The sequence below is a fragment of the Simochromis diagramma genome, unplaced genomic scaffold (genome assembly GCF_900408965.1).
Source record: "Simochromis diagramma unplaced genomic scaffold, fSimDia1.1 OVJJ01000131.1, whole genome shotgun sequence".
NCBI lineage: Eukaryota > Metazoa > Chordata > Actinopteri > Cichliformes > Cichlidae > Simochromis > Simochromis diagramma.
The window spans coordinates 7,766,426-7,793,061 of NW_024387200.1; the positions used below are offsets into that span (position 1 = coordinate 7,766,426).

The 26,636-nt window shown below is 41.9% G+C and overlaps 2 protein-coding genes across 2 annotated transcripts; both read left to right on the plus strand.

The window, feature by feature from the left end:
* Positions 1-116: 116 nt before the first annotated feature.
* On the plus strand, positions 117-10,329 carry LOC120745838 (chondroitin sulfate N-acetylgalactosaminyltransferase 1-like). The gene is made up of 10 exons (XM_040051019.1): positions 117-1,561; positions 3,635-4,223; positions 4,297-4,397; positions 4,500-4,678; positions 4,826-5,042; positions 5,512-5,613; positions 6,079-6,260; positions 9,092-9,186; positions 9,268-9,349; positions 9,947-10,329. The coding sequence occupies exons 2-10, from the start codon at positions 3,861-3,863 to the stop codon at positions 10,225-10,227; spliced, it is 1,602 nt and encodes a 533-aa protein (XP_039906953.1). The 5' UTR covers positions 117-1,561; positions 3,635-3,860; the 3' UTR covers positions 10,228-10,329.
* Positions 10,330-13,280: 2,951 nt separating this feature from the next.
* On the plus strand, positions 13,281-26,341 carry LOC120745694 (phospholipid phosphatase 1-like). The gene is made up of 7 exons (XM_040050757.1): positions 13,281-13,385; positions 13,483-13,760; positions 16,011-16,162; positions 16,261-16,541; positions 22,023-22,080; positions 22,174-22,350; positions 22,435-26,341. The coding sequence occupies exons 2-7, from the start codon at positions 13,703-13,705 to the stop codon at positions 22,558-22,560; spliced, it is 852 nt and encodes a 283-aa protein (XP_039906691.1). The 5' UTR covers positions 13,281-13,385; positions 13,483-13,702; the 3' UTR covers positions 22,561-26,341.
* Positions 26,342-26,636: the final 295 nt, after the last annotated feature.

A 26,636-nucleotide genomic window follows, 5' to 3' on the forward strand; every position in this document is an offset into this window, starting at 1 on the left:
AAAAAGAGTTGATCATGTTTCATTTTCTGCACACGAGAAAAGGAAATGTTCACTCTGATTCTGACCACATTCCACATTTTGTAATCCAACAGATGTAAATAAGTTAAACAATAAAAAATACAGTTCTCTGGTCATGCAGGCTCTTGCTTATTTCTTGAAAATCATGGTTATGGCACCACCATCAGGTGAAATCAAGTGTATGTGATGTGCATTGTTTTAAGGTTGTTTATTTACTTGTCAAACAGTTGTCAAAGGTTTTAGAGTCTTGGTGGAAACCAGACTGTTTGCACTGAATTTAATACACTAATTAAATACACAAGTAATGTTCGAGTTCCTCTTTCCAGCACTACAGCCACTATTTGTTTTTAACTTGAGAAAACTCTTGATTGTTGTTTGTTTTGTTAATACTAGACTTATATTTCAGAAACAGTTGTTGTTATAATTTATTGAGACTTTGGATTTTAATTGTCGAATAGCAAATAACAACCAATTTATGTTTCTCACCAGCTTGCAGTGACATCTAGCCATGCAGATAGTTTTTCCTGAATCTTTTTTAGACTTTGACTCTGTCTCCGAGACTCCAAGATGATCAAAACTCAGTACAAAGCAAATTTCAGTTAATTCTAAGCAGTATGCACTGAAGCAGGCAACATATGTTTATATGGAATGATTTGCTTGATATTCCATGAGTATGCACCCATGAGACTGCTTTACGATGAAAGACAAAAACAAAAAAAACCCCGAAAAAGTATGAACAAAAGTGTGTTTAACAGTTTTTTTTCAAGAGTTCAAAATCCAGAAAAGTGTGACTACAGCAGGTGAAAAGGTGTTTGGATCGGGTGAATTAAAAGCAGTGAATCAGACAATGTAACAAGACTAACTAAATCCCATCTATTCTGTGCCTGAGTGCCTAATTTTACTTACATTACAATAATGGAAATTCAGGAAACACTATTTAAAATATTGATGAAAAAAGAGAATACTTAAATATCAAATTGAAGTAACTGCACTTAGAAAGAAAATCTATGAGCAGTAAGGAGTCTGACCTCAGGAGTTGACGGCTGAATGAAAACAAGGACCATCTGTACAGTGTCTCATTAAATGTGCAAGACCCCATCCTAATGGTGGGACCGGATGGGTACCTAGCTACTTCCCTCACAGCAGCTTGCAGGTGGCAGAGCATCGAAGTCTGAATGGCATTCTTTACTCTGTTTGCCTTCTAAGTAGTCTTAAGGGTGGAGCGGAGCCTGGGAAGAACTGAAAGGGAATTAAGGATGAAGGCAGATGGTGTGAGATCTTGTAGGGCAAGTAGAAGTATGAAAAGTAATAAAAGGGAAAAGGCAGGAAGAGAAAAAGAGAGAAGGAGGTGCTGGAAAAAGGTGGAGACTACGAGGAAAGAGGAACGGAGAGAGGAGGTCCTCAGTTCAGTTGTGAAGGCACTTCAGTCCTCTTTTTTTGATAGGGCAGGGAGATGTTCTAATGTCTCCACACATTTTTAAAGTAAAGGAGACAAGCTGTTTAGGACAATGGATGCCCTATCATAACTTCCCTTCAGCACAAGGTGAGTGCATTTCTTTCATCTTTTCTTTTTGTCTTTAATTGCAGATTTATAGTGAAAACTTTGCTTTGAGGTCACATTTCAATGTTTTAGTTATAAATGTGATGATTTATTTACTGCCAGAAGGTGGATGAAAGCTTTATGTGAAACAGATGAAAGACTTTAATAGGAGCATTAAGAGAGAGAGATTAAAGGCATGACTGTAAGACTGATTTTAAATGGAAGTGAGATAGTAAACTTTTTAACTTGTAATTACTTATATTAATTATACACAGTTTCTAAAGGTCAACATATTATGATCTCATACCTACATGTATGTTAACACATAGCGCCTGGATGGACGTGCAAACATAAGTGTCTTTCATAAAATCAGCTTCTACCTGAGTTATAAAGAGCCAACTGTGCTGTGAATAAACTGATTATGGCAGCACACACACACACGCACACGCACACACACGCACACACACACACACACACACACACACACACACACACACACACACACACACACAGGGTGGAGAGAAACACAGAGAAATGCTTGTTTCTGTCACTTCCCTCTTTCGGGGGTTGTGGCAGTCAGGTCAGAGTATTTCTCTTTCTGTGCGTTTTACAGCAACCAACCAAACCAAATCTAACCAGCAGTCCAACAGCAATGAAACGAGGCCACGTGCTGTGGACTAGTAACAAAAACTCGCACTGAAGATAAAAGCATCAAGGTTTTCCTTCATGATTTTATCTCAGTTTCTTTTGATGCTTTTTCTTTTTCTTTTAAAAGAATATTTTTATCTATCGACTTGTTTTTTGTCTACTTTATCTGCTGCTGGCACAGGTTTGTCCAGAGGTACACAATTTGTCTCCTTAGATCTGTGTTTGCTTTGATGTTTTACACGTACAGATTTTCTTTATACCTCTAACCAACTCTAGGCTAGGGGTATAAAATACATCATATTTACATAAAATACATCTTATTTTATGAGACACTTCAACCTTCAACAATCCCCTTAGACGTCAAAGGTCATTAGGAGGATTGTTTTTTCCAGCATTTTCTGATGGCAACTTTGTTTGAGGATTTGTTGCTGCATGTTTCAGGCTGGCGTTGGCCTTCGTATCCAGCTGCATTAACTTTGGTGAACTTCAGCTTATCTTAAAACTATTATTTTCCCCTTCCCTAGCATTAGTTGTACTTTATATGGTGTTACACGTCAGTCAGCATGTTGGCTTTTGAATGTTAGTTCACTCCTAGCACTGCTTCACAGAACTGTGATTGCAGCTGTAGATGAAACTTGTACATGGCCATGTTACAGTGTTGTTTGGCCTTTTTGTGGTGCTGGCCATTAAATTAAGATGATAAGATGTTTTCATGAGTTGTTGTAGGTGCATAAAGGTAAAAGACAGGTAATTTTATCCCATGGCTAGGTGGTTGCAAGGTAATATGATGGCATCATAACATTTCATATCGTTAAGGGCCATCAGAGGGTTAAGATGTACTTTTGTGCCAACTTTAGCTGTTCAAGTTCTGATCAAGTAGATGGGACTAGATGAGTTAATGGCCAAAGAAGCAAACACACAGACAGATTTCTGTAGGAAGATACTGGAACCTTTGTATGTTCACAACCACTAATGAAGGTTCATGTACCTCTTATTCTTTTGACTGGACCAATCAGAGGACATCACAGCAGGTCATCTGCCTGTATCTAACCCCGTCTATAGCATCTTCCTCTGTCACACCAGCCATCTGCATGTCCTATTTCACTACATCTATGAAACTTTTCTGCGATCTTCCTTTTTTCCTCCGACCTGGCAGCTCCGTCTTCAACATCCTTTATCCAACATATCCCCTTTTCCTCCTCTGTACATATCCAGTCCATCCCAGCCTTGCTTCTCTAACTTCGCCTCCAAAACGCTCAACCTGAGCTGATCCTCTGATATGCTCATTTGTAATCCTGTCGATCCTGATCACTCCCAGTAAAAATCCTATCATTTTCAACTTTGCCATCTCTAGGTCTACCTCCTGTTACTCTAAATAGCCTAAGTGATTGAGAACAACAACTTAAAGTGGTATATTTTTCATTGTAGTGATTTTCAGCACTTCAAGACAAACAGATTTGTTGAAAACTAATGACCATCCAAACCACGTGCCAAGATGCTATCTGAGGATATGAAAGAAGGGGACATCACAAGAAAAGCGGAGGACTAAAAGTCACATGTTTTAATTTATCTTTAGGAACAATGGGTCACTTGTCTTTTCCTAGGTGCATCTTTAGCCTTAAGTGTTTAGGATTTCCTTAAAAGACAATCCACTATGTTCAAACGGTGGCTGATGGCCCTGGTGGCCCGTGTTGGCCTCATTGTGCTGACCCTCTGCTGTTGCGTGCTGCTGCTGTATCTCCTGGCCTGCAAACCTGTATCTCACGGCAGCCAGCAGTCTTTGCCATGGGCTGGAAGTGCCACCAGTAAGGAGAGGTACATGGCTTTACTGCAGGAGAGGGAAGACTCTCACAGACATTATATCAACAGCCTGACAAAGCAAATAGCCCAGCTGAAGGAAGCTCTGCAGGAGAGGACGCAGCAGCTTCAGGAGTCCCTGGATAAAGCTAAAATCAAAGGGATCCTACCTCAGGGTTTGGAGAGCCTGCACAAAACCCCAACGCAGGCTGATCTGAAGGTAGGACAAGAAAATAAATACATTTTGTGTGACATTATAGCTGTAGTAGTAAATGCTACATGATGTCCTCCAGGAGTTCTTCCGCTCCCAACTGAACCAGGCAGAGGTGAACTCAGGTGTGAAGCTGCCCAGCGAATATGCACTAATTCCTTTTGACACTTTCACCCTGCAGAGGTAAGTGGGACAGCGGCGCAGTAGGAGCCCCCAGGAGCGCTGTGTAGCACTTAAATCTTACCTTATGTTGGCTGTTAAGTGGGGTTTTGTTTTTTCATCCAGCGTGTACCAGCTGGAAACAGGGCTGACCAGGCATCCAGCGGAGAGGCCTGTGAGAAAAGACCGCAGAGATGAGCTGATAGGGACTGTGGAAACAGCTCTGCATGTCCTGAATGGACCCAAGCATCACACTGACAACATCAGGAGAAAACACACATTCTCCCCTTCAGACTTTATCCAAGGTGAAAAAGACCTCAGGTTATTCATTCATGTTGTACACACAGATTCATACACTGCATTAATTTGTTTGCAGAGAGCTAAGAAATTGTAGGAAACTAGTGGCCCAATAAAACAGAATGCATATCATGATGCTTTCTTCTCCATCGCAGGGCTGACTCGCACAGAGCGGGACAGAGGAAGCATTTACGAGCTGACGTTTAAAGGTGACAGTCCACAGGACTTCACGCAGCTTGTACTCTTCAGGCCTTTTGGCCCCGTGATGAAAGTGAAGAGCGAAATTGTGAACACGCAAAGCATCATCATCAACATCATCGTACCTCTGTCCAAGAGGGTGGACACGTTCAAACAATTCATCAAAAACTTCAGGTAACATTTAGAAGTAAATTAACAAACAGGCACCCAGTAAACATACTCCACATGGGGCCACAGTGGAAAGACCCCAGTACTGCTCGGAAATGTGGTGAGGAGTTGCTCCATATTTCATGCTGGCTCCAGGGCCACAGTGGGCTTGGCCATAGAAAACCTATATAAGGGCCCCAAAGGGCAAAACTGCTGTGGGGCTTGTGTTTAGACACCAACTTGGGGTCCACGTGGAATAAGTGTGGGTTTGCCCTGGCCTCACAGCCCCACAGCTACCCACAGTGGGGGATTTTTGCTGTACATCTGATCCCAGCACAGACATCTGGAGATACATCTGGAAACCAATAAAACTCATTGCCTCTTAGTAAGGAGACAATGCACAGATTTAAAGACGGCCCTAATTTTAAAAAAGGTCATTTTCAGCTCTGTTTCATTGAAATTTTCCCACATTTGTTCATATGTCTGTTTCATTTAGAGAGGTATGCATCCAGCAGGACGGCAGGGTTCATCTCACCGTGGTCTACTTTGGTCGAGATCAGATAGACGAGGTAAAAGCTGTGCTGGACCAGACCACTAGGTATGTACAAACCATTTCATAGTTCACTCATCATCTAATTTCTAATATCTCATGTCTAATACTGATCGCTTGCAGATTAGTCCAGAGTTGTCTATAACACTTAAATTTGCAGGAGTTGGAGATTTTTGCATCAATCAGTTATAATGAAATTGTGACGAGACTCTACAGATCTATGACTCTCATGATAATGTGCACTTGCAAGAAAAATATTAAACTCCCGTTGTCTCTTCAGTCTTAAGAAATGTGTCTGTGCTCGGGCATGAGTGTTTAACGGCTGCAGGCAAACAAAAATAAGTCCTGTGAGGCTTCTGCACCTCCAGGGATACACACATGCTGTGGCTGTGCAGGCTATTGTGGTGTTATCATCACAGCTTGTACATATATATCTGCAGGCTGCAGAAATATTAAGACTAATCAAACATCCACGAAAGTCCTCCTGTTTTCTTTTTCCGTCTTTCCCCTCAGAGAGACTCGGTTCAGGAGCTTCACGTTGATCCAGCTGAATGAGGAGTTTTCTCGCGGCCGGGGCTTAGACGTGGGTGCCAGGGCTTGGAGGCGCAGCCAGAACATTCTGCTCTTCTTCTGTGATGTTGACATTCACTTTACAGCTGATTTCTTAACTTCCTGTCGTCTCAATGCAGAACCTGGTGAGAGTCCCGACCCCCCAAGTGGTTCCTGCAATCATGAATAAAATAGCTTAATGAGAAACTACAGCTGATGGAGCAGATAAAATCAGTTCTGTGGGTGTTATTAAATATTGTGGTTGATTAGATCTCAGGCTGAAGGTGAGCGCTTTCCTTTGAGCTGGTCTGTAAAGTCATCAACATGCAATATAAACTGTTAAACATTTTCAAGGACAGAGTAGTAAGTTCTCATATAAGGTAAACCACAGGTTCTACTTACAATGGTTACACTGATTTTTATGCAAACGGGAAGACCTGTCACCTGACAGTCACCTTGAAATGCCTCGGGGCACTTATTTAGCTCCACTTACAAAACTGCATGTATAGAATCACAAGTCGAATCTGGTAAAAGGTTTACTGACCCAATTAATATTTAAAAATGAATTTCCCCTTGAAACTTAACACTTCTTTGACCATCTTTGTGGTTTCAAAATTACCCCACAGTTCAGTAAGGAGAGATCCCTTTTGCAGAAGTGAACATGATTTACTAAGATAGAGAAATTAATTAAAGTATTTGGTGATTAGATTTAGATGACCCATCATCTAAGAATCAGGTCTCTCACATCATCTCACAGAATCCCAGCAGTGCTAGGATTTAGCACAGGTGGTGAAAATTAAGACTGAGGCTTGAATGGAGCTCTGACTGAGGTGTCTGTGAGGTGGAGATGGGGAGGAGGTGGGTTGCATGAGAGTCTGGCGGGGATGGAAGCAGTGAGCAGAGATTTAAGCCACGGAGAGTAGAGGCTGATCGACTCAAAGAAGATGACTGGACTGGAGTAATGATGTCAGTATTGAGCCTGACAGTGTGGGAAAGTGGTAGTGATCTAAAGACACAGAGACACGGGGCCTAACGCCCAGGAAAGCCAGCAGATGAGTGATTACAGATCCTCCTTATTGAACTTATGCATGAACTTCATTTTTAGTCTTACTGGGACACTTTTTGCCACTGTTAGCAAATTTCTGTTCACCTAGGTTTTTCGGTGGTCTCCAAAAAGCTTACTTGCGCCATGTGACACTTAAATAATTTGCTCTGTTGAGCAGTTAGAAAGAATATCTTGCATTTTTGGATAGAATATAGGTAGATTATTGTGGCTGAATCCAAAAAAATAAACTGCCACTGTACTGTGTCAGCCAACAACATTAAATTCTAATTTCTATCAGTATCTTTAACACCTCGTGGTGTGTAATTATTAGCTGATGGAGATTCAGTGTCACATCTGCTCTTGCTGCTATGCAACAAGCAGCATGGTCCTGGCCTCATAAATTATGGCCCAGCTCCACTGAACAGGCATCTGCCAGAGCTAGCATGCTACAGGTGTCTGCACTGTCTGTTCTGAAAAATCACATGGGCACAGCTATCAAACAAGAAGAGGCAATAAACAGGTTAAGGTAAATAGGTTTGAAATTAAAAAAAAAAAAAAAGGTAAATGGCCTGTATTTGTATAGCGCTGTACTAGTCCCTAAGGACCCCAAAGAGCTTTACATTCATCCACCCATTCACACACTGGTGATGGCAAGCTACATTGTAGCCACAGCCACCCTGGGGCGCACTGATAGAGGCGAGGCTACCGGACACTGGCGCCACCGGGCCCTCTGACCACCACCAGTAGGCAACGGGTGAAGTGTCTTGCCCAAGGACACAACGACCGAGACTGTCCAAGCCGGGGCTCGAACCGGCAACCTTCCGATTACAAGGCGAACTCCCAACTCTTGAGCCACGATCACCCCATATCTAAAGTGTTTTAGATAAAAAAAAATTTTTGTTCATCGATTTGGCTAATAAGGACAAGATTTACAAACGTTGGCCTTTGGAGATTCATAAGCTCTGCTGGCAAAATTTCATTTTTTTAATCCACCGTGTAAGTAACAGTCAGCTTATACGGGTGTTAACTTTTAGTAAATAAATGATTGATGAATAGTCATTACTGTCATTTTGGGGGGTAACAGAACTCGTGTCTGCTTTGAGAAATATGAAACTTTTTAGATTTTGTCTCAGTCTTTGTGGCATTTCTGATATTTCTGGAAGTTTGTTAGCAGTCTCTTATTATAGCACTGAAGTGTGATTCTCTGGAAATTGTGTTCTTTCATTTCTTTGTTCAGGCTTGCTGGTTATCGCTTCCCATACCAACCACACAGTTCTATTCTTTTCACTCCAATGAAACCCTCTGTTGCTGCCAGTAAAGAAAAATCCATCTCTCCCCTCACTGCCAAAGTTTTTTTTTTTTACAGCAAAAAACCGAGAGTGAGAGAGACCCACCGGTCACCAAGTGTTAAAAATAGAAAATGTGCATGCTACAGCTTGAATCATTAGGTGAAATATTAAAATCATTGTTTTATTAGTGTTTTACACTTCCTGTTTTTTGTTTGTAGAAGTGTGACATGTTTGGTGATGGATGGTAAAAGGCTGCGCAATCAGATTACTAAGAAATATTCTATTATTTGTAATATTACTATTACTACTATATTACAATTATTAAAGCAGATCACATTTCGAAAAGATTGTTATATAATTAGGATTACTTAATTATCTCTTTACAGATGGTCAGTTTTAAGATTATGAGCTGCTTCAAGAAAAACCATCTTCTTGAACTTTGTTGTGGGGGTTTATTTATTTCCATACAGAGTGCAGGAAATTCATTGTTTGAGTTCAAGGTAATATTTATATGAGATTATTTAAATTAGATTACATACTTTTGTTATACTCTATGCTATATAAAATGCACATTAAATGACTGTAAATGTTTTAAAGTAACCTGTCACAGGATTCAGTGTGTCTGTTTAAACTGTTCTTGTAGGTAAGAGAGTGTACTACCCAGTGCTCTTCAGCCAGTACAACCCATCTATCATCTACAGAAATCAGACGCTCCTGCCTTCACTTCAGCAGCAGCTGGTAGGTTAATACAACACACAAACAGCTCAGTTACAGCAAATGTCATCCGGAGGTGATTTCTGGCTGCTCCTCTTCCCTCAGGTGATAAGGAAGGAGAGTGGATTCTGGCGTGACTTTGGGTTTGGCATGACATGCCAGTACAGGTCTGATTTCATCAACATAGGTAAAGACAGATATATTAATTTCATGTGAAGGAACACAATAAAGTTAAATGTTACTGCTCAACTAAACATAAGCCTTTAAAAAAAAAACTAAAGTTCAGGGTTAACAAAACCCCTCGAATTTATTCACAAGAAACCCCTGCAAAATGTTTTTCTTTTAAATATGTTAATTGTTAATTTTTATCTTTTAGTTATTTATTTAAAAGTTAGAATTGTTTCCTTTTTACTGCCAAATGACTTTGATTTGGTAGCCTCAGGCAGTGGAGCATTACAAGATAGCAAACCAGAGATTTTTACATAGTAATATAGTAAAAATGTCAAGTTCACTTTTATAGAATGTTAGAAAAACGGGTTCGATATTTTAGGTTAGATATTTCTTATACATATAATCTGCTGAGGAGCTTAACTGCTTTTCATTTATGTTAAAATAATCAAAACTGAACTTTACCTGATTAACCAGTTAATTGACCAGTCAGCTTCAGATCTGCTTTAAATTTTGGTTGATTGGGCTGTTAAAAAAAGACAGTCATGGGCAGTAGAAGTCAAATTAATAGCAACTTCTTGATTTAATCCAGCCTTGGGATTTTATCTCCTGTCAGGTGGTTTTGATCGCAGCATCAAAGGTTGGGGCCTGGAGGACGTGCACCTGTACAGGAAGTACCTTCACAGTAAGCTGATGGTGATTCGCTTTCCAACTCGCAGCCTTTTCCATTTGTGGCACGAGAAGAGCTGTGCAGATGAGCTTCCTCCAGACAAGTACAAGATGTGTATGCAGACAAAAGCCATGAGCGAAGCTTCGCACAGCCAGCTGGGGGAGCTCTTCTCCAAACAAGAGATTCAGGTTCACGCTCAGAAACAGATGAAACGAGGAACTTCATGAGAGAAGTTAGTTTATATAATAAAAACATTATAATTCACTGATAAAGAGGATGTTTTGTGATGAGTTCATGATGAGATTCATGTTGTTTTGTGTTGATAAAACTGAGACATCTTATCTGCTTGTCTCCTGTGTGTTTTTTTCCTTATCTAATAAGTTTCTTTCGGCGTGGTTACTGTAAGTTTCTTCAGCAAAAGACGCGATGACAAAAAGCATCTGTTTGTTGAAAGGACATAAAGAACCTGAATCACATGTTTCATTTGAGTTTTTTAAAGCAAATATATATATATATATTTTTTAATTATTATTATAACCAATAAAACACTTCTATAGACTCTCTCTTAAGATTTATTTTTGGGCTTTTCAGCCTTTATTTGACAGTTCAGCAGTGAAGCGTAGACAGGAGAGCGCTGGGGAAGACACACAGGATATGGGTGCTGGTCAGACCCAGCCCACTCTATGGCATTGAGGCACCTGCTCAACCAGTGACCTAAACTGCTGCCCTGTAGCACAAGCTGAACTGCCAGCATTAACTGTGTCTTTGTTTGAAATATTTCATTTTTCTCCTCATCTTTTTTTTTTCCTCGATTTTTTGAGTTTGGCAAACAACTTTAAGGTGCTTTGCCACTTTCTTCTGATCTTTTTTCTGATCTTTCTTACTTAACCATCTTAAAAGGAAAGAAAAAAAAAAGGAAAAACAGGGTTTGTAATTAAGAGTTTTGCTAGTTAAACAGGATTGACAGATCAAAACATTTTATTTTATCCAATGTTTTGCAAAACAGGGAAACCAAAACATGAAATATATCACAAATAGTATTAAAATAAATCATAGGCAACTTAACCTGACTGAGGGAGAAAAAACCCCAAAACAAATATGAGAATCGATGAAGTCTATGAAAGAAATTCATACTGCAGACTGCTGTCATATCCAGTTATGGCCCCATTTGCTTATGGTCAGATCCAAAGGCCCTGGTGCTATAACCACTGATCTCTGTGGCCTGTTCATGAAACAGATCTGCTCTCTCTCTGGTCCTCATTTGCCACACCTTATTGCCATAGCTGAACAGCATTCTGTTTTGTGTGGTTGCAGGAGTATTGCTGGTCAGTGTGAACTTCACGTGATCTTGGGAAACCTGTCAGACCTGCTCTGCTCTGTTTAGCTAAACTTTCCTATATGTTGGGGAAAAGGTTTATAAAGGTTTATAAGGGTTTTCTGCAGTTTCACTTACCTTTTTCACAGCGCTCTGCATTAATCAGTAACAATGAGAAACACCCTGTTTCAGAATGACACTGATAACTAGTTCATCCATTTATTACTTCTTGGCTGGACTACTGTAATTCATTATTATCAGGATGTCCTAAAACTCCCCAAAAAGCCTTCAGTTAATCCAAAATGCTGCAGTGAGAGTACTGACAGGGACTAGAAAGAGAGAGCATATTTCTCCTATATTGGCTTCTCTTCATTGGCTCCCCGTTAAATCCATATTCAAATTTAAAATCCTTCTCATCACATACCAGATCTTGATTAATCAGGCTCCATCTTATCTTAATGACCGCATCACCCAATTAGAGCACTTTGCTCTCACACTGCAGGCTTGCTTGTGGTTCCTAGAGTATTTAAAAGTAGAGCCTGAGGCAGAGCTTTCTGCTTTCAGACCCCTCTCCCATATTCCGCTTCTAGTTTGGATTCAGGAGACAGAAATCGCCTCTACTTTTAAGTTTAGGCTTAAAACTGTCCTTTTTGACAAAACTTTTATTTGGGACTGGATCGGGTGACCCTGAATCCTCCCTTAGTTATGCTGCAATAGGTCTGGGCTGCTGGGGGATTCCCATGACGTATTGAGTGTTTCATCTGGAGTCGCCTATGCTGTCTTTTTTCCCCCGCTCCTCTCGTCATTTAACAGAACAGGTCTATTTTAACTTTGCAAAGTTCCTATTTAAGAAGCAATTTTGGTTCTGGGTCCTCCCCAACTCCTGAAAGTGAGTAAGGGAAATGAAGAGGCAAAAACTATCCCTAAAGCTCCCTGCAGTTTTCCAAGAAAACCCCAAAACACTAAACAAGGCAAACAGTACAACACTGTATGTTCGAGGAAGAAGTATTTCCCATGTTTTGATCCAACAGGAAATGTGTTTTGGTTCTCTTTCAAATGCTTGCTACACATACTCAACCCGAGGAAGCTCCCTGAAGCAGCAGGGTCACCTGCTGGTTCATGAAACCATAATCTGATCAGTTTTACTCTTCTTGGAACCACAATTTAAGAAATGAACATCATGCTGTAGTAAAGAATACTTAAAACTAAGCACTGAAACGATAAATTCACCAGGAAAAGGATTTACTGAGATCGCAAATCAAGGGAGAAGTAGGGTGATTCTACTCACAGACCCTTAAACGCCACAGAGGAGGAATACTAGGATAAACCCTGCTGCATCAGATCAATATGTTTGACCGATTAGGCCTACGGAAGCTCTCTCCTATTAATAGCAGTGGCGTTGAAACCTCATTACAGCTCCTGAGGGAGGAGCAGCTCTGTATCGGCCCATGACTGAGCACAGGCACGCCATAGGTCTAAGATTCCTATTACCGCTTCCTCGTTGAGTGCTGCCTTCAGGCATCCTTCGGAAATTCAACAAAATGTTTCCAAGGGCAAAAAGAGATTCTAAACTCCTCATGGTGTCTTCTTAACTTAACAGGACTTTAGTCTGTTTGCGCCTGTCTCTATATTTTTACTTCTTTTGATATCCTGTTAATTAAGTAAATAACCTGTCACCAGTTGGAACTTTACAGATTTGCATTAAACAACCCTAAAACCGGTTAAACAAACTTTCATCTCTATTGGTTTTTGTTGCGATTTAAGTCTCAAGCCCCTCAAAAAACTCCTAAAAACAGGAGGGGAGGAACATTATTACAAACATTATTTATATGCTGATTAATTATCCACTTAAATTGTCGTTAAAATAGCCGAATTCGATTATTATGTATCGGTAGACCTGAATGGCGGATTAAGCGAAATTGCATATTTTCCCAGCTGTCAGTGAAGGCATCTTTAATCACAACTGGAGAGAGGCGCTTGTGTCACAGCGTCACCGGTAATATTTCATCTGGGGACTGGAGGGTATTAGAAATCCCGCTGAGTTATGATGGTTTGTGAGCAGCTCAAAGGGTGAGAGGCTCGTCACGTGTGTGGTGGTGTTTTTAGATTAGATTTAGCCTTTAGTTAAGTGTCTTCTTCTTCTTCTTCCTTTTTTAAAAACTCCCAGAGTATATTTTACCTCCCCGGTAGATTTAGAAGCTCTTTGGCAGTTCCAGGATAATGACCCTGGTGTGTTTTAATTTTCTGGACTGAGTAGCGAGACATGTGCAGCAGATAGGCTGCATCTCGTCACTCCAAAAAGTAGCCGACGGCCGATCAGCAGCCGAGACAGTCGGGACTGTCCATTTATTCTAAAGGCAGAAACCCCCAGAGCAAGAAGGAGCAACATGTTTGAATCCACGGGAATCCCTCTCATCGCGCTGGATATCGCGTGTCTTATCCTGGGTATGTAAATCAAATTCTGTCCCAACCTGAAGACATCTTTTAAACTGTTTGTTCATCGGCTACCAGTATCTAACAAAAAAGTTTGTTGCGTAGTATTTGTTTTTACATCAAACTGGATTTAAAGGAGTGATCTGTCAGAGAGACGTTAGATAAAGTTGATGTCAAAGCAAATCTATTCAAATGGTGTGGATATATATTATGTAAATGCTCATGGGAAGGCTTGAGGTTTAGGTAACCTGGCAGGAAGATGGAAAAAGGGCGATAACGTCCCACCCTGTTTGTGTTTCCCGAGCAAATCCGTATTTTTAGCCCACTGTTTGAAATGTAATCATAGCACAGAGCCTGGTGCACGTCTGCGAAAGGGATCCGACAGTGCTGAGGTAATCATGCAATAAAAGACAATGACTGGAGTTTTAGTGATAGCTGTAAAAGCCTTGAACCTTGTATCTGGGACACTCACTTCAGTTTGATAGTTGCCGTGTTTGATAAGGACAGATACAGGCAGACACAAGCCCTTCCCCGTGATTACAAGGCACTCCCGCTTCACTGCTTAGTCAGGGTCTTGTGGTTGACTGTGCAATGCTGAGTCGTACATCTCATTGCTTGTTTTGTTTTGGAGCTGGCACCAGTCAGACTGGAAAAACTGAGTCTCTGATTTTTACCCTGTTTTTAATTCTTAAACAGAACTTATAATTGAAAGAAATATTGAAATCCATTTATTTACGTGAAATGAGTGAAATACCTGCATTTAAGGTGTACTGCAGTAAAAGCATCCATGCAAAACCGTAACAATACTGGATGCATCATTGTATAAGTAGCATTTGAATGCTGTGTTAAAAGTAGGACTGAACAACTCTGTGCATTGATTACAGAGTTGTTGTTGTTGTTGTTGTTGTTTTTTTTTACAGTTATCAAACAAACAGATGTACAGTGTTCATCTCTGAAATAACATATAGCGTATTATGGTCATACTTCAATAAGGTGCATGTGTGTATATATAGTCTTATATATCTAGACTACATGCAGGCCTGTGAAAAACCAATTACACCCTTGCTGCTTCCTAGGAATTAAGATGGTAAGTAGCAGCTTTGTGCTGCTAGTGAAATGCACTTGATTAATTGCTCATCAGCAAGTGTGAGCATATCTTTATAGGCAGAAGTTTTGTCATTCTGCTGCTCTGGAGCAAGCAGCTGTATGTAGACACATTGCTCAAGTCTTGGAGTGAAGTGGAGCTTCTGACAAATTCAGCTTTACGTCAAACTGTGAAGATTCTCCCAAAATCCAAGAGCTTAGACTCTTAGACTCTCCAGGTCCAATTTAGCATGTTAAGCTCTAAAGTTCATGATGGTGGGGATGCCAGTTTAGCTGACTGGTTGAGCAGGGGACCATATGGCCAGGGGACCATATAAATCCCTGACAAAGATTAAGATGTTTGTACTAACTAACTAAAATGAAAACAAAACGGTACACTTTTAAACTGTACTGTACTTTTAAACAGATTTCAACCTGATGTCAACAAAGAAGACAGAAAATGAACAAACTAGTTAATGAACTGGTTCCTTATTTTATTGTTTGATCTGTGTAATTAAAATTTCTGCACGATTATACCTCATATGTCCTGAACAGTAAGTTCAAGTTTATTCAGGATTTCAGAACAATTTACTTTGTGCTTCAGTGACTCTATATTTGGTCATTTAGCCTAAAAGCATTAATACCAATGATTCCTCAGTCTTCATGTTTGGAAATATGCCTGTTATTGCAATACTGTTTTCAGTTTAGCCAAGAGACGGTGCAGTTTTGTAATGTCTAAAGAAGCCACAGGGGAAGGGAAGAGCACAAGTCAGAGCACGTTTCATATGTTATGGTGTTCTCTGTACAGATTAACATCATGGGTTCAGTGTTTAACGCTAAACATGTGACTTACGTGCCAATAAAAATTGTCTTCCTGCTGTATATTCACAGATTTGCCTGGTTACTTTTTGAAAAATGTTTTTGCAGTAATTCAAGGCCTCAGGCAGTTAATTATGAAATAGTATGCCCAGGGAGTACAAAGGGAAATCTCACAATGAAGAAGTGTTGAAAGTGTCTCTTCGAGAAGAAAGATTTTCTGTGTGATCCAGACAGATCATGTTTCCTGTGTCTGAATCATAACACTTTTTAAAGCATTGTATAGCAGCAGCATTGCAAATCTTAATGACATAAGATGAGCTGAAACCTGAAATTGTTCCATTTGCTCCATTTTATTTTTAGTTGGGCTTCCATTTTTTATCCTTACCCCGAAACACAGCCCTTTCAAACGGGGTTTCTTCTGTAACGATGAGTCCATCAGGTACCCGCTCAAAGAGGACACCATATCCTACCAGCTGCTGGGAGGAGTCATGATCCCCTTCACACTGATTGTAGTAAGTCAGGAGTATTCTTCTACAACCAAAGCCTCTTATTTTGCCTTTGGTCAACATGTGTGACTATTTTCCCCCCCACTTTTGATCTTTTTCCTCAGATCGTATGTGGAGAGTGCCTTTCTGTTTACCTGTCGCGCGTCAGGAACCAGTCTTTGGGGACCAAGTATATTTCATGTCTTTACAAAGCTGTGGGGAGCTACGTGTTTGGAGCTGCTGCCAGCCAGTCTCTGACGGACATAGCCAAATACTCCATTGGTCGTTTGAGGCCAAACTTCCTGGCTGTATGCAACCCAGTGTGGGATCGTATAAACTGCAAAGCTGGTGGATACATTGTGAACTTCACCTGCAGCGGGGATGAATTTCTGGTGGATGAAGCCAGGTAAAGATCCTGAGCACAAACCAAATGAAACATATTTGATTTAATGTGGTGTGATTGTTGCAGTGGATTTGCCCTATAATTTTTTGTACTGTTTAGCATTTGCTGTTTACAAGTGAGATATGAAATACACCCACATTAATAATAATTACTGTGTACAACAGCCTCTCTGTGAATCGCTACCTTATCGTGGTGGAGGGGTTTGTGTGTCCCAGGGATCCCAGGGGCTATGTTGTCTGGGGGCTTTTGCCCCCTGGTAGGGTCTCCCATGGCAAATTGGTCCTGGGGGAGGGACCAGACATAGAGCGATTCAGACGACCCTTATGAGAAAAACATCGAGGGAACAGTTTACCCTGCCCGGGATAGGGTTACCGGGGCCCCGCCCTGGAGCCAGGCCCGGGGAGGGTGCCCGAGGGCGAGCGTCTGGTGGCCGGGCCTTAGTCCATGGAGCCCGGCCGGGCACAGCCCGAAAAGGGGACATGGGCTCATCCTCCCGCAGGCCCACCACCCACAGGAGGCGCCGTAGGGGTTGGGTGCATTGTGTGCCGGGCAGCGGCCAGGAGCGGAGGTCCTGGCGGACTGATCCCCGGCTACCAAGACTGGCAATTGGGACATGGAATGTCACCTCTCTGGTGGGGAAGGAGCCTGAGTTAGAGCGTGAGGTTGAGAGGTACCGGCTAGATATAGTCGGGCTCACCTCTACACATGGCTTGGGCTCTGGAACCAGTCTCCTGGAGAGGGGCTGGACTCTGTCTCAGTCTGGAGTTGCCCCTGGTGAGAGGCGGCGGGCTGGGGTGGGTATTCTAATATCCCCTCGGCTTGCTGCCGGTACGTTGGGGTTCTTTCCGGAGGATGAGAGGGTTTGTTCCCTGCACCTTAGGGTCGGGAAATGGGTCCTGACTGTCATCTGCGCTTATGCGCCGAGTGGCAGTTCAGAGTACCCAGCCTTCTTAGAGTCCCTGGGTGGGGTGCTGGAAGGTGCTCCACCTGGAGAGTCTGTTGTCCTATTGGGAGACTTCAATGCTCATGTGGGTAACGACAGCGAGACCCGGAGGGGCGTGATTGGGAACGGCCTCCCTGATGTGAACCCAAGCTGTGTTTTGTTATTGGACTTCTGTGCAAATCACAGTTTGGCCATAACAAACACTTTGTTCGAACATAACATGGTGAGTTGGATCAGGTGTCGGGGGAGGACGCTAGATAGACCTGGTGCACCTAAACGCGTAGTGAGGGTGTCCTGGGAACGCCTAAGAGAGGCCCCAGTCCGCGAGATCTGCAACGCACACCTCCGGCAGAGCTTCAACAGCATTCTGAGGGAGACTGGGGACATTGAGTCCGAATGGACCATGTTCAGCATCTCCATTGCTATGGCGTTATTTTTGTGCCACTATTCTGAGCGAAGGTAAAAGAATTTTGAGCGCATGTAAAAAAAAGTTTGCAGGTGCAAGTGTTGTATTTTGAGGAGAAATTTATTATGAGCGAAAAAAAGCTGAATTTGAGTGAACAAAATTCATTGCTGCTTGCAAAAAATGTATTTCCGTGTTTGCTATTATCCATACACACACACAACAGCAGCCCCTCTCGCTCAGTTTTTGTATTTGCACTCGCTCAAAATGTGTGGCTCGCGCTCTCAACATTTCTGCCCGTGTGCGCTAAACTCTTTCTGTACACTGTTATAGTTGTGCCACAAAACCAGCCAATCACAGACTTGGATGCAAAAAAATCTGATTGGCTGTTCTGGCCTCCAATCAGCTCGAAATGACGAAATGCAATATCCCAGAATCCATTTCGTCCAAAACTCAAACGAGGCAGTGGCGGAGGAACACAGAGTGACGGAGTTTGAAATATTACTCTTTCTGGATCACAAAATAAACTTTTAAGATATTTTCATTCGAGAATGGTGCTGTGTAAACTTCAAATATCTGCTCGATTTACCAAGACATCACATATTTGCAAAAGTGCTCTAACTTTTTCGGATATGCCTGTTACCCACCAGCTGACCGGGTGGGAACTCGGGTTAAACATAATATATAAGGCTGAACTGACAAAAAAATCAGACTACACCACCAGGTATTATAGGAAAAACCATAAAGCCTTTGAACTAAAACAAACGCTGTTGTGACAGTGATGTGCACAGTCTTGTTGGTATATATGTATGATTTGTATCACCTTCATGTTTCCAAACCGATAGCATGAGCAGCAGCTTTTACAGCTGTGGCTCCAGCAAACATCAGCTGATACTAGAAATTAATTTTAAATAAATTCTAACAACAGCTTATCAAGCTTGAATGTGCTGCTGTTGTTGTTTAGCGCAACATCTGCTGGTTTCTTGTTTCTGGCGCAAAGTGGGAGATAAACAAACAAGAGACGATCAGCTGATCATTGATCAGTTTCATGATTGAAGTAGCAACGGGAGAGGGAGGGGGGGAGAAGAGGCAGCTGACAGCGTAAAGACAGAATAACTCCAGCTTTGTGTCTTTTTTTTTTTTTTTTTTTGTCATTCTAGCTGAAGTACGGGACGAATCGTGTTCCTTTTCCCCTCAATACGGATGTATTGTAATTGGTCCAGCCCAGAGTTGATCATGACCAATTGGCTAATCCACCACCTCTCATTGTTTATACCGTTACAAAGACAAACAAACAAACATAAAAATGAAAAATCACCATCGGCCCACCGGGCAAATGTCCGGTATGCCCGACGGCCAGTCCAGCTATGCGGTCAGCTGGTGGGTAACAGGCATCTCCGAAAACGTTAGAGCACTTTTGCAAATATGTGATGTCTTGGTAAATCGAGCAGATATTTGAAGTTTACACAGCACCATTCTCGAATGAAAATATCTTAAAAGTTTATTTTGTGATCCAGAAAGAGTAATATTTCAAACTCCGCCACTCTGTGTACCTCCGCCACTGCCTCGTTTGAGTTTTGGATGAAATGGATTCTGGGATATTGCATTTCGTCATTTCGAGCTGATTGGAGACCAGAACAGCCAATCAGATTTTTTTTGCATCCAAGTCTGTGATTGGCTGGTTATGTGGCACAAATATAACAGTGTACAGAAAGAGTTTAGCGCACACGGGCAGAAATGTTGAGAGCGTGAGCAAAACATTGCGAGCAAGCGCAAATACAAAAACTGAGCAAGAGGGGCTGCTATTGTGTGTGTGTGTGTGTGTGTGTGTGTGTGTGTGTGTGTGTGTGTATGGATAATAGCAAACATGGAAATACAATTTTTTACACGCAGCAATGAATTTTGTTCACTCAAATTCAGCTTTTTTTTTCGCTCAAAATAAATTTCTCCTCAAAATACAACACTTGCACCTGCAAACTTTTTTTTTTACGTGCGCTCAGAATAGTGGCACAAAAATAACGCCATAGCAATGGAGATTGCCGAAGCTGCTGCATTGAGCTGTGGCCGCAAGGTGGTTGGTGCCTGTCGTGGTCGTAATCCCCGAACCAAATGGTGGACACCAGAGGTGAAGGGAGCCACCAGGCTGAAGGAGTCCTATCGGGCTTGGTTAGCCTGTGGGAACTTTGGAGGCAGCTGACAGGTACCGACAGGCCAGGCGGAATGTGGCTCGGGCAGTGGCTGAAGCAAAAACTCGGGTGTGGTAGGAGTTCGGAGAGACCATGGAAAAAGACTTTCGGACTGCCTCGAAGAGATTCTGGCAGGCGTCTCAGGAGGGGAAAGCGGTGCTCTACCTGCACTGTGTATAGTGCTGGCGGAGCGCTGCCGACTGAGAAAATTGTCGGACGGTGGAAGGAATACTTGAGGACCTCCTTAATCCCACTGACACGTCTTCCGAGGAGGAAGCAGAGTCTGGGGATGACGGGGATGACCCACCAATTTCCGGGGGCGAGGTCACTGAGGCAGTTAAACAACTCCTTGGTGGCAGAGCCCCTGGTGTGGATGAGGTCCGCCCCGAGTTCCCGAAGGCTCTGGACATTGTAGGGCTGTGCTGGGGAACACGCCTCTACAATGTTACGTGGAGATCAGGGGCAGTACCCCTGGACTGGCAGACCGGGGTGGTGGTCCCCATCTTTAAGAAGGGGGACCGGAGAGTGTGTTCCAACTATAGGGGGATCACACTCCTCAGCCTCCCCGGGAAAGCCTATGCCAGGGTGCTGGAAAGGACAGTTCGTCCGCTAGTCGAACCTCAGATACAGGAGGAACAATGCAGTTTTCGTCCTGGTCGCGGAACACTGCACCAGCTCTTTATCCTCTCAAGGATACTTGAGGGTGCATGGGAGTTTGCCCAACCAGTCTACATGTATTTTGTGGACTTGGAGAAGGCATTCGACCGTGTCCCTCGGGGTGTCCTGTGGGAGGTGCTGCGGGAGTATGGGGTGTCTGGCCCATTGCTACGGGCCATTCGATCCCTGTACAACCGTTGCAAGAGCTCGGTTCGCATTGCCGGCAATAAGTCGGACTCATTCCCGGTGGGTGATGGACTCCGCCAGGGCTACCCTTTGTCACCGATTCTGTTCATAATTTTTATGGACAGGATTTCTAGGCGCAGCCAAGTAGCGGAGGGCTTTCGCTTTGGTGGCCTCAGAATCTCATCTCTGCTCTTTGCAGATGATGTGGTTCTGTTGGCTTCATTGGGTGTTGGCCTCCAGCTCGCACTGGAACAATTCGCAGCTGAGTGTGAAGCAGCGGGAATGAGGATCAGCACCTCCAAATCTGAGGCCATGGTTCTCAGACGGAAAAGGGTGGAGTGCACACTCTGGGTCGGGGATGAGTTCCTGCCCTAAGTGGAAGAGTTCAAGTATCTCGGGGTCTTGTTTGCGAGTGATGGGAGAAGGGAGCCGGAGATCGACAGACTGATTGGTGCTGCGGCCGCAGTGATGCGGACGCTGCACCGGTCCGTCATGGTGAAGAGGGAGCTGAGTGTAAAAGCAAAGTTCTCAATTTACCGGTTGATCTACGTCCCTACCCTCACCTATGGCCATGAGCTGTGTGTTGTGACCGAAAGAACGAGATCGCGGATACAAGCGGCGGAAATGAGCTTCCTCCGAAGGGTGGCTGGCCTCTCCCTTAGAGATAGGGGTGAGAAGCTCAGCCATCTGGGAGGGGCTCAGAGTAGAGCCGCTGCTGCTCCGCATCGAAAGGAGCCAGCTGAGGTGGTTCGGGCATCTGACAAGGATGCCTCCTGGGTGAGGTGTTCCGGGCATGTCCCACCGGGAGGAGGCCCCGGGACAGACCCAGGACACGCTGGAGAGATTATATCTCTCGGCTGGCCTGGGAACGCCTTGGTGTTCCCCCGGATAAGCTGGAGGAGGTGCCTGGGGAGAGGGAGGTCTGGGCTTCTCTGCTTAGGCTGCTGCCCCCGCGACCCGGCCCCGGATAAAGCGGAAGAAGATGGATGGATGGTGTACAACAGGACAGTTTTAGACACTGATTATGACAGAAGGACTTAAACATAAAAGGCTGATATATATATATATTTTTTTCTTCTAAATTTCAATTTCTCGTTTATTTATTGTAGACTGTCCTTCTACTCTGGTCATTCATCCTTCTCTATGTACTGCATGCTGTTCCTTGTTGTAAGTATATATTGTCTTTAATACAAACTGATTTGTTGCTTTGTTAAAGAGGAGATACTAAAATCTTTGGTATTTGCTCTCTTGCTACTGTAGCTATACATTCAAGCCCGGCTGAGGTCACAATGGGCGAGGCTTTTGCGTCCCACCATTCAGTTTTTCCTGATTGCTACTGCAGTGTATGTGGGTCTATCTCGGGTGTCCGATTACAAACATCACTGGAGTGATGTGCTCGCTGGCCTTCTGCAGGGCGGTATAGTGGCTGTTCTAACAGTAAGTTTCATGTTATTATTCTTTTTTAAATATTTCTAGTACAGTTACAATACTAGAGTACTAACTTTCTCACGTTTCCTGCAGGTTTTCTGTGTCGCCAACTTCTTTTCACAACCAGTGGAGCCAGTGGTGACACAGGAGGAAGAAGCCTCACATGCCAGTTTACAGGACAACCCTTCCAATGGGAACCACTATGGCAGCACTGACTGAACATGAGGCCCAACAGACAGTACAGTGTGGGGACCTCTATCCTTTAAATCCATGGAACTGAAGAACTTGTTTTAAATTGCTGTCCGTTTTTTGTGTGCATGTCTTGAACACGTTTTGCCACCATGCAGTAGCCATTGCAACAGCCTGCAGGCTTTAGCTGCTACCTAGTGTAGCTATGAAACTTTGGTCACAGGAAGAAAATGCACTACAGAGGATGAGACTTGCATCGCAAAAGAAGCATGACTTCCCGGCGAGTTTTAGTTAAATCCAACATAATGCTGTTTATTATGCAGCCGTAAAACAAAACACAGCATGTTGGGTTTAAGTTATTTTTATGTTTTAATTTACAGTGTGAGCTTCTGGAAATGTGGTTACTCTTGCATATTGGTTTAATGCTACCATCATGAATGAATGGAATTCCTTTTGCCCAGAATATAAAGAGTGTCTGTGTGTGCACTGCAAGCAGGCATTTAGAGGCCTGAAACCTGTGAATAAGAAAACCAAGACTGCCCTTAAAATAGAGTGAACTGAGAAATCTTGTGCTCATCTTATGTTTATTTTTGCCTTAGAGTTTTGCTGCTACCTGCTGTTAAGTAATTTCCCCGATATAATTTAATCTATGTAAAATACAGTTTATTGACTTTTTTTGTTGTTTCTTTTATAGATTGTATAAATTGCTATATTTCTGTCCACATTTAAGCTTTTAAAAATACCGTTTCCAATACTGGGAAGAAATGAGACAAATAATAAAGAAAATGTCATTTTGCTACTTTGAATCAAAGAAAATAAGCTAATCCTTTTATGCCTTATCTGTTCAAAAATACAGTGTAGATATAATGCAAGTAACTAGTGACTTGTGAATTTATTTATTTATTTTACAAAAGTAGACTAATTTGCTGCTGCAGAGTAGCTAATTTAATGTCTTGGGAAAATAAAAGGACTGAAAAAGAGGGAAGGAATAGAGTGATGATGATTTGGAAAATTAGAATCCGCACTAAAACCTAAAAGTTATTAATACAAAACACTGGCTTGGCTTGTCATTTAGTTTAGGTGACCTTTTAAACCGCAAGTATGCAAATGTAGAGGATTTTATCAAAGGATACTTGTTTTCCAAGTGATTTTATGGATATGTGGATATATAGGGTAAGCACCAGTAAGCATGCTAACAGGCAGACTATCACTACACATTTGTCACCCGTGGTTGCAAATGACTGAGGTAAGAATGTTCTTTAGAGTTGAAATCCCATCAACCTGATTTAATTACCTGCATGCTAGCTAGTTCTTTAGCACTCAGTAATAGCAGTAGAACACACAAAAATCAGCTCAGATGTACTAAAGTTGTTTAATTTTGGTTTGTGATCCTAAATAGGGTAAATCACCTCATTTATGCACTTGCTAATAGTTAAAAAAATAGTTAAAGTATTATCTTAATCTCAATGCAAAAGCAGCTACAGTATGTTTGCATCATAAGGACATTTGTGATTCTTTGTGGTGAACTAAAAACATTTCTAAATGAAGATGAAAGCAGGAGAGGTCTCTGCTGGAAGTAAGGTCAAAGTGGACAACGAATTAAAATGTGCTTCCACCCGTCCATTAGTTATAGACTAGACTAGTAAATTATTAGTTAATTATCAAATTACACAAAAGAGTTGTGGCTAACTGGAGTTTTAACGTATTAACACAGTCTGTGTGGTGGTTAACACATTTACCTTACATGCAAAAGAGACTTAGAGCCTTTTATTGTCATTGTGCAATTTCTTGCACAGCGAAATTGGGTAGCTGGACCACAAAGGTGCAAAAGTAAGAATTAGAGAAACCAATATACAACAAGGGGGAAAAAATAAGTAAAATAAAATAAAAAGCAATGTATATGTATACATTTATGTGAGTGAAACTATATACATGGTGTATGTGTAAGAAACATTGAAACAGAAACATTGTGGGTCTGTATACAAGGGCAGTTATATAATATAATAAATAAATAAGGGTGGAGGGGCTATGGTCATTTAGGGTGGAGATGGTAGTTCTACTGGGACCAAAATATTGCACATACCAAGGATATTGCACATGAGCCAAAAATATTGCACAGAACATGGAAAGAACTCCAGTTCAAGACCCGTTGGACACACAAACCCACCCTCAGGTGGACACGAGCTGGTGTGATTCTAATACCAGTCCCAAGCCCATATGGCAGGGCTGTGTCAGGAAAGAGTTGTGACATAAAATCTGTGCCAAATCAAACATGTGGATCCATTTCCTGTGGTGCTCTGTTAGGGAAACAAGAAAGCAGCCAAAAGTAACTGAGTAGCTTTGCAGGATTCACAGTTCAAACTGATCTTTATTCCTTGCCCTGTGTTTACCCCCTGTCTAAAAAAGCCATTTTAGCATCTCTACCTTATAGACAGCTTTGTTTTCCTCACTTGCTTCCCCTCTCAAACAGAAGGTTTGAGATGCATTAGCCCCCCAGTGCAACCAAGCAGCTTAGTTATCTGAAAATATAAATTCTATGACTACAAATTATCACAAAAAGTTTAAATAAAAAAACAAACCTGCTGCTAATGGTCCAATAAAGTAATTTGAACAAAGCTCTGTCAACTTGTTTAATCTCTAAGTGGTGGATCCAGCACACCAAAGGTCACTCACACCAAAGTTTCTCTAAAAGGATCACTGATAGTGTCTCTGGTTATATTGTAACTACCATGGAACTCTGCCAGCCAGGGTTATGGAATAACCACTGCTGGTTGGAGAAGTTTATATTAGCTTTCATTTCCAAGTATGGCAGAATGGGTAGATGACATAAACAAACCTACATACTAACCTGACCTTAAATCAGTCTCATGGGCTGTTAATGCAGTCTAATAACTATATTTTGTACAAAGATCAGTCTCTAACTTCCACTTAGAGACAAACTTCCTCCTTCCTGAATGTCTAAAATCACCTCACGTGCAAATGTACAGTTTCAATTCCTGTTAAAGACTCGGTAATTCCCACATAATTTTGGATATTCACAAACAGTAACATACACATGGTGGCAGTTTTGAGGAATGTGATGATATGAAAAATTCAGAGACAGCTGACTATTGTTGCTCGTTTGACTAAACTCCTAACCCCACAGAGCAAATTTGATTTAGGGGCACACTACTCCTTTGTGCACACTGGAGACACACTTTGCTTTCTAGGTGGACTATGATTTGGTGTTTCACAGTTTTGGCATGTAGGACTGCTAAAGGATAATAAGTAGTAATAGTAGTAATAATATTATATATAGATAGTTCAAGTGTATCTGGTGATTAAAAGCTTCACATTTGACCAATTAGGTTGCCTAAAATTTCTTTTAAGATGACCAGATGACCATGTTTATTTGGGACAGCACTGCATTTTTATTTTCCCAGTGCATGTGGAGGGAAAGCTTGTTATTATAATCAAATTAAGGTTAGCCTGTCTAATGCTATGCCAATCAGGGAAGTTACCAAAAAGTCACAAGCTTTGCAGATTATGGTGAATATGACAGAAACTATGACACATAAAAGGATGCAGCAGTATGTAGTAATGATAAAATATGTGTGTGTCATATTCGGCTAAAACTTGCTACAATTGTTAGATATAGCTCAAAAAAGGTATGCCAAGCAATGGATGTATCCCTACTGAAACCCAAAGACTGTCACTAGAGATAGACTATTGCATGAGACCAAACTTCAGCTTCCTATTGTTCTTATTATATTTCCTTTACAATAGTGATGGAAAAGTTGCATTCAAATAAAATATATTTGTCTACCGCCCAGCATTGTTGACATGTCCCACTTTGTCCCAGACAAACACTGGATTTGTCCTACATTTAGTTTGTTGAGATCTGGTCACCCTAATCTCTCTTGTCACACTGACATCAACAATAGCGCTTATTGAAAGCATCTCCATTCACTCTCTGTCACATGTCTCACTATATCTTGCCAGGCAGTGATGCTGTTGGAGGAACAAGCGACTCAGAGCACAATGTGAAATGGCAACTTTTTAAGAGCGGTCAGTGAAAAAAAGATGATGTTATGTAAGTTAAAAAATTCCGGAGAATTTATTTATGT

Excerpts from the sequence above, each read along its gene's own strand:
- LOC120745694 (XM_040050757.1), top strand. The coding sequence starts at position 13,703 with ATGTTTGAATCCACGGGAATCCCTCTCATCGCGCTGGATATCGCGTGT. Across the intron at positions 16,542-22,022 it reads TTTCTGGTGGATGAAGCCAG|ACTGTCCTTCTACTCTGGTC; the intron begins GTAAAGATCCTG and ends TATTTATTGTAG. Across the intron at positions 22,081-22,173 it reads ACTGCATGCTGTTCCTTGTT|CTATACATTCAAGCCCGGCT; the intron begins GTAAGTATATAT and ends TTGCTACTGTAG.
- LOC120745838 (XM_040051019.1), top strand. The coding sequence starts at position 3,861 with ATGTTCAAACGGTGGCTGATGGCCCTGGTGGCCCGTGTTGGCCTCATT. Across the intron at positions 5,614-6,078 it reads GTGCTGGACCAGACCACTAG|AGAGACTCGGTTCAGGAGCT; the intron begins GTATGTACAAAC and ends CTTTCCCCTCAG. Across the intron at positions 6,261-9,091 it reads TCGTCTCAATGCAGAACCTG|GTAAGAGAGTGTACTACCCA; the intron begins GTGAGAGTCCCG and ends CTGTTCTTGTAG.